This window comes from Varanus komodoensis, unplaced genomic scaffold, assembly GCF_004798865.1.
Source record: "Varanus komodoensis strain SLA01 unplaced genomic scaffold, ASM479886v1 scaffold15, whole genome shotgun sequence".
NCBI classification, from domain to species: domain Eukaryota; kingdom Metazoa; phylum Chordata; class Lepidosauria; order Squamata; family Varanidae; genus Varanus; species Varanus komodoensis.
In genome coordinates, this window is record NW_025335440.1 from 19,670,182 (window position 1) to 19,678,109 (window position 7,928).

Consider the following 7,928-nt stretch of genomic DNA (forward strand, 5'->3'; position numbering starts at 1 on the left):
CATTAAAAAATACTAATTAATGATTCCAGATTGTTTAGAAAAGAAAGTTTTCAAAGGCAAATAAATAGGTAATCAGAGGGGCTGCAAGAACAGAAGAAACCATTTAGGGTGCAATTTGTTCAAGTTCAGACAGAAAAAGGTCATACAACTCTCAGTATTACCTAGCGGGGTGGGAAATCTGGAAGTTGCAGTACTTCTGTCTAAACATGAACAGAATTGCACCCTTACAGTCAGAAGGTGCTTGAGGCCCAGCTATCTAAAGGACCATCAGCATCCATATATACCTACCCACCCTCTTAGATCAGCTCAGGAGACCCTTCTACAAGAAGTGACCCTCAGGGAGATGAGAGGGGTAACAACTAGGCAAAGAACCTTTTCTGCTGCTTTCCATCTTTGGAACTCCCTCTCTAGGGAAATTCGCCTGGCACCATCTTTATTTTCCTTTCAGTGCCAGGCGAAGACATACCTTTTTAGGAAATTTTTTAACACTTAGGCTGAATACTGTGGCCCTTTTCATATTGCTTTCATAGATGTTTTCATTTGTTGTGTTTTAATTGGTTTTAATGTTTTATTTTGTTAATACGTTTTATGTATTGTAAGCCGCCTAGGAAGGCCTCTGCGGTTATAGGCAGCCTATAAATACTTCTATAAATAAATAAATAAATAGATAGATAGATAGATAGAGTGAGTGAGATGAAAGGTGAAAGCATGGGTGGGTGGTGTCCATCCCAGAGTTTTTGAAGAATTCAAATATGAAAATGCTGACCGATGCTTTTCAAATTATTCATAAATGATCTGGAATTAGGACTGATGAGTAAAGTGGCCAAGTTTGCTGATGACACCAGCTTATTTAGGGCGGTTAAAACAAAAAGAGATCTCAAGGAACATCAAAAAGATCCTCTAACTAGAAGAATAGGCATCAACATGGTTAATGTAGAGCAACATAAACTCTCAGTACCTAGTTAACCTATGGAATATACTTCCACCAGATGTAGCAATGGCCACCAATCTGAACAGGTTTAAATGGAGATTAAACAAATTAATGGAGACTAAGATTATCAGTAACTAATACAGTTGCATAACATTTCCAATATCTGAAACAGTATGCCTTTGTGAACTTGGGTGAGGAGTTGCTTTGCCATGCGTGCCCTGCTTGTGGTGTTTCAGATGGTAACTGATTAGCCACCATGTGAACAGAATGTTGGACTTGGTCTGATCCGATCCAATATGGCTCTTACATTTATTTCTCTCACACGAAAACTTTAATGGTTGCATCTCTTTAGAAATCATACACCTGATGACAATTAGCTATAAGCTCAATATGTAATTCAAAGAACAATAAAAAGCTACTAACTATATCTATGTCAGAGATCCATACAACTTGGTTTCCCCCATTGCAATTTGTACAGTTCAGAATACAAGACCAGATGACCTAAAGACTCCTGATAGAAAATATCCCAGGCAATTGAAGGCAAGGGTTATAAGTTCTAAGTAAAACTGCAAAAATTTAGTCCAACCTTGAAATCTTGTTTGGTACCTCCATGCTACATAGGCCTATCAAATCCAAGATTCAAGGCACAGATTTAAGAATAAAACCAGTAAAACAACACATTCAGAGATTTTGACAACCATATCCTTCATGTTGTTGTCTCCATGCTACATGGGGCAAGGCATAGCAAAATTCAAGTGTTAGGATCAGTCCAAGCCAGCAGGCACTCTGGGCTACCAAAAATGAAGATTCAAAATCCATAGCAAACAAGAATTTGGTGACTGTGGAAACTTTCAAGTTCTTAGCCATTCACAGATGAAACAGACAATACAGATGGTACAGACTAAAACGAGGAGAGAAAATGTTTCTCTCAGCTCAAAGAGAAATCTACAAAATGGAGGGTTACAGGAAGTATATAATGGACAGTAAAAGAAGAACATTAAAGACAATGTTTCCAGCAAAGGCCCCCAAGCAGGGCTTAAATGCAGGGGTGAGGCTATACATCTCCCAGTGGTCTCAATGACATTTTGCTTAGCCCATAAACAAAACCAACACAAAACAGGATGTTCTTATTCCACTCTCTTCAGTGGCTGGTCACTCAAGCTTATGTTGCATGAACTGTCATCAAGTGCTAAACATGAATGTAACTTGAACTACTAATAGGCTACACTTTCAGTTCCATAAGTAAACTTATTTTGTTCATGAATAACTTTGTTTTTTACCATCAGAAGGAGATCATAGCTTAGAGCAAATGGTATATACTATTAGTAGATCATTATACTGCCCCATGTTACCTTTGGCTTAAGATACATTCTTTGCTGTTGTGATAGCTGTTTGTACCTTTTCTGGAGTGGTAGTTGCAGATATCCTTTCCATTTCCTCAGTGGGCTTGATAGGTTCAGCTGAATCTTCCACTTCAAATTTTGCAAGAGGTGGTGAAGGTTTCTGCTCATGGACATACAAACTCTCACCCTTTTCTTCAATAATGGATTCAGGGGAGGTAGTAATTTCTTTTTTTCTTCTTTTTGAATCTGGCGGAAGCATTTTCTCAGGGGACTTATCTAAGGTTTCTGACATTGTTTTTTTCTTTTCTTTTGTGGAATCAGACAACTCCTGTTCTTCTTGAATATGAGATAACGTTGGGGGTTCCAAAGGTGTTTCTTTCCCTATACTTTAAGATTTAAGAAATACAAATTATAAGCTAAGAAAGAAAGCAGGTGCTTTGTATTTTCTCAGTTAAATTATTTGTCTCTTTAGTTAAGTATGACAAAGCAAGCCTAAAATGATGTTGAGGAAGAGCACAGTGATAGATGTAGAGCTTCATCTGAAGCTATGTGCCAGCCAGAAGGAGAAATTTCCCTTGAGCTTCCCAGCTTGCTGGATCTTTTCATTTTAAATTCCCCCAACCTATCCACTGGAAACAGTGACCGGGAAATTAGTTATCCAGGCTCCACGTTGGCAAACAGGCAGACCAAATTAAGGGAAATGAAAGAATTTTCAATCCAACAAATCGAAACCTTTTTCTAACCATCCCCCAAACCATTCTCAGCAAGATGTTTGGGCCTTACAATTGCCACTGTTGAAAGGAATGTCATTGGCTGTAGCTTTCTGCCACCTTTGTGGACAAAGCAGAAGCAAAGCAAATAACAAAGTTCAACCTGTTCCTGGAAGCAGATGGAGGGTTAACTTTGCCAGATTCTAACCCTGTTTCACCAAGCACAATGGGGGGTAGGAGTCGGTTTGCATTCTCACCCAAGAGTTCTTAATTCTTACCAAATTGAAAATTATTATGTTTACTTTACACTTAAATTTTTGCTTTTTAATACAAATATTCAGATTACACTCACATTCATTTGAGCAATAATCTTACGTATAATTCTCTATGTTGTTCAAAAGGAATTAGAGAAACAAGAACATCTACAAAATTCCCTCATTTATTAGTTGACTAACAGAACAGAGTTCTAATATCCAGTGGCCCATTGCTCATATGTTTTTCTTAGATGCTTTAAACTTGGTTGTGCTCCATTTCCACCCGTTTCATTCCTAAATTTATTTCTTATTCCTTGTAATCACAAACCAAAACTTTTGGGGGGATCAGAATTAAGCAAATAAAACACTGGTTTCCTTGAATAATTTTCTACATTCAGTTTTAACAGTATGTTTCAGAAAGAGACTGTATAGTCTTTTAAATGTTTTGTTATCCATTTCAAACTTAACATTCCTTGTACATGGAACCACCAAATCTACCATAACAGTATCCACTATGTTTCAGTGGTAGCTTCTTCACTCCTAGCTTCAAAATGTATGTCAAAGAGAGGTGCAAGAACCACCATCATAAAAAGGATATGCATAAAACTGTATAAAGTGTTAGGTTTTTGTACAATGATGCTTCCATAAGACTACATTTGGACTGTGCAAATGTATTTATCTGTAGATCAATTTGGTAGCCATTCTGACTTAAGTGAAGTAATGGTTACAGTGTTAATACTGAAAAAGTCAAAGGCTAACCTTTCAACTTACCAAGCATGACAGTGTTGTGATATCCATGTCTGTATTGCTAAACTTTTTAAATATCCTATGCAAGAAATGGCCTATTTCATAATTATTTGTAATCCTTTCATTAATTTTAGAATAGTTTTATTATTTTGTACAAATAAAATATAATTAAGCAAGAAAATATAATGGGAATACTTTTGAATACATTCAGTCATCAATACCATGCATTACATTACAAAGGTTGCATCAATTAATATAACTTCATTTATTTACCCATCCTACATATCTTGTTATCGTAATAACTCCCTCCATTAGTGACCATAAGTCTGTGTCAGATTTAATGTTTCCTATAGCTAATCATATAAATGATAGATTGATGCCAAGTTACAAAAAGATCTTCCTTACAGTTAAGATTCCTGATTGCCTTTTTGATTTAGGTCATTTTTTCCATAAGTGTAATTTGCCAAATCCTAAGGTACCATTGTTGTAATGTCCATTTATTTATTCATTTGGGGTTCTTGTATGCCGCCCCATTCGCATAAACCTCAGGGCGGCTTCCAACAAATAAATAACAATACAAAAATATAAAAACTGGACACATCCGGCAATAAACAAAACCAATAAATAAATTAACAATTAATTAAAATAACATTTAAATAAAAAGGTCTTGGCCTGTCGCCGAAAAACAAATAACGACAGCACCAGGCGGACCTCTCTAGGGAGCGCATTCCATCAGTGGGGCTTTCCAGCTTGGTATGATTGTCATCTTGATACATGTCCCATAAGAAAGTAGCTATTGGTTTTCTAGTTTGTCATCTTCCTTATCATAGATCAAAAACATGTCCATAGCTGAAGTTCTACTATTTTGTCTGTTGCTACAAACACCTCTTGCCAAACCATTTGCATGCTAACACATGATCACTACATATAAAGAAATATAGAAGTTATAGTACAGTTCTGAAAACACATAGTATATCTGGCTTAACTTTTGTGGCATTAATCATCATCTTTAAAGAATTACAGTAAAGTTTTTTATTATTTTCATAGAGATATAATTTATCGAACTCTGTTGCCATAATATTACTGTACTGTGAATATTATTCTTCATTTCTATAAAATTTATTTATTTATTAAAACATTTTTATGCCGCCCCATTCGCCGAAGCCTCGGGGCAGCTTACAACAATAAATTAAAATAATTATAATCTTAAATTAAAAAATATATAAACATTGGATTAAAAATACAAAAATACAATATAAAATTTCAGGATATAGGTCCTGAAATATTGTATTTGACTCTCTTTAGATTCCAAGGAAAAGTTTCATCAACTGTTTACTTAAAATAGTAATTTAAAACATCATCACATATTTTTCACCATTAAATTTTCCTTAAACTGTCTAATAAACTGGTTTGAGCTCAGATTCCTATGTCCCAGAGCTTATTATTATTGTATCAGGCCTGTTAATGTCTTTTGATATTTGAAGCTGAGATTTAGGGCTTCATTAGCCAAGTTTGCAGCTTTTCTCCTATTACCCTCTGGTCTGGGCTTACTCCTGCTTTTTTTCTTTTAGCTGGCTAGCAATGTCAACCATTGAGTCAGTTGCTATTCTCAACCTCTTGTTATATTCTTCCCTAAAGGATTGGTTTGTAGCATCAAAAAAGGCAGTACATTGGCCTCACCTCCTTGTTTCATTTCAGTAGAAGTTTTGCATGCCTTTTTTGCAATAGCTTAGAATCATGGAACAGTAGAGTTGAAAGAAGTCAAGGCCAGCCCACTGCTATTGCAGCTTACCAATTTACATCATCCCACTCTGCCTGTCAGATCTGTGGCTCAAAATGCCATCTCAGTCTGATAATGTCATTACCCTCAATTGAAAATGTAACTGAAATAATTTTGGTTGTTTCAAAACCAATTGATTAATGAAGTTATCAACCATAACTGACATAGAGAAAGTGTTTCACAGAACACAATAAGCCTCTGTGGGTTGTGAAATCAAGGCTTATTGTGGCATGCAAACCCAGTGTGGATAATTTAGTGTGGCTGACCACGCATATGCCTCTCTGAGAACTGATCGCTTACTGTTAGATTGTTGAGGGTAGCTCATTTTCAAGCTGGTTTGTTGTGATTTCCAAAACTGGCACTGCTAACTTGTGCCAAGTGGCTAAAATATCTAGCATGAGTGGCAAAAAGCCAATGCAACTTCTTGTAATCTTGCCAGTGCTGCCTCTATCATCTTTCCTTCTTCAGCAGTGAGGTTCCTATACTGAAACCAAAATGGCAGTTTGTAATGCCTAAAACTCATTTACAACATTTTGTTGTTTCCCGGAGTGTACAAATGGGTTCTTTCAATAATTACTATTTTCTTCCAGTAAGAAGAAGAGCGCAAGTGTAAGAGTGCAAGTGCTCAGATTTGTCTGTCTGCTATTTACAATTTGTAGGAGTACAGTCACCTCAATTTCCAGGGAGATAACCTGCTCCACTTAAAGTTCAGCTTTGGTAGTTCACTGTTGAGTGCTGAATTGGAGTAGGTAATCTATAAGGAAATTGACAAGATGCTTATACTACTGCAAACTGTACATAGTGGACAGGTGAATCTGAGTACTCACAGACTAGCAAATGAGCTGGAAAAGTAACAACATGAAAAACAATATGAATTAATTTGTATCCTTCAGAAGCAAAAAAGATAAGAAAATCTACAAACCCAATTGTATACTTCTGAAGCACTGAAAAAGAAAAGAAAAAAGGTTGCAAACAAGAAATGGTATTTACCAGAGTTAGTACAGAGGGTCCAAGAAAATTTCCCTCTGTGGGGATAAGGATACAAGAAGAGTTCTACTGCAAAGACACTGGGTTACATACAGGCAGCAAGACAGAAGACTAAGGTAGAAACAGCCCGCAAACTGCTAAGTGCCTGAACATCTGTCAGGAGTAACATGGATTAGTGAGCAAACAATGGCTTATTTGCAGGATGCTTATCATGAAGTGTGAACCAGTTCAGTCTGTTTCTTCTATGAAGTAGGGTGTAGTTATGATAAAATGAAGGACAGATTGCTTAAATGCAACTGCAGTCCTTAGAGCACTTACCTATGTATTCACACACATAAGTTGTTGGGCCTGCAAGATGATCTGTTTCTCTGTATTTGCTTCATAAAGCTTAGCAGTAAAGACAAAAATCAAGAAACTGATCATTTCTCAAACTGAGCAAACACTGGGAGTGATCAACTCTGAGACAAATTTTCCCTCCACAATTAAGGGTATTTCTTAAATGATGCCTTGCAGGCCATAAGCTCCCTAGTTATACAACAAAACTCCATTAAAAATATAAAAAAATAAAAGAAAACCAGATAAAACAGAGGCAACAAAAGAACAAATAAAAAGAGACAATGTGTTCAGCTGGTTTGAAAAAAACTGAAATCCCTAACAATCAAATAATTTTTCTAATACCGCTGTTGCTGGAGAAAAAGCAACCAAACTGAATAGCAGAAGACATCCCCTTGAGTGTTCAGAGTGGACAGGGAGAGCAAGCTCCTGCCAAAACTTTGCTCAGTTCTAAAATGTTCCAACTGACACATTTTCATTTGGTGATCTTGTAGAACCTATTTGTGTGCATCACAAAGGCCATAACAAAGTAGTATTTCTAATGCAGTGAAAAGAATTATTCATATTCATTGGATATAAATTAGCACTGCTTCCTTTTCATACGCATCAGTATCATATTTGCCAAAGAGTTTATCTATGACTAATGACATCATGATTAATGTGTATTTCCCAAGGGCTGAACAGAACAATTTGCCTTACAATGTAGAGAAAATATGGCATATGAGCAATGTTATAACACTTAAAACAATTTTAATCTCTAAAAAAGCTAAACACTCAGAGGAAACTATTCTATGGTCCCTTTATATCTTCAAACATTGCTCACTCCTAATATAGAATCCACAT

At 36.2% G+C, this 7,928-nt stretch overlaps 1 protein-coding gene across 1 annotated transcript in view; it reads right to left on the reverse strand.

Annotated features, from left to right (window-relative positions):
- Positions 1–7,928, reverse strand: part of CCDC7 (coiled-coil domain containing 7) — a 125,608-nt gene that overhangs the window by 101,880 nt on the left and 15,800 nt on the right. The window contains exon 5 of the mRNA XM_044425013.1: positions 2,330–2,660. Within this exon, the coding sequence (XP_044280948.1) occupies positions 2,330–2,660 (331 nt within the window). The remainder of the gene's footprint in view (positions 1–2,329; positions 2,661–7,928) is intronic.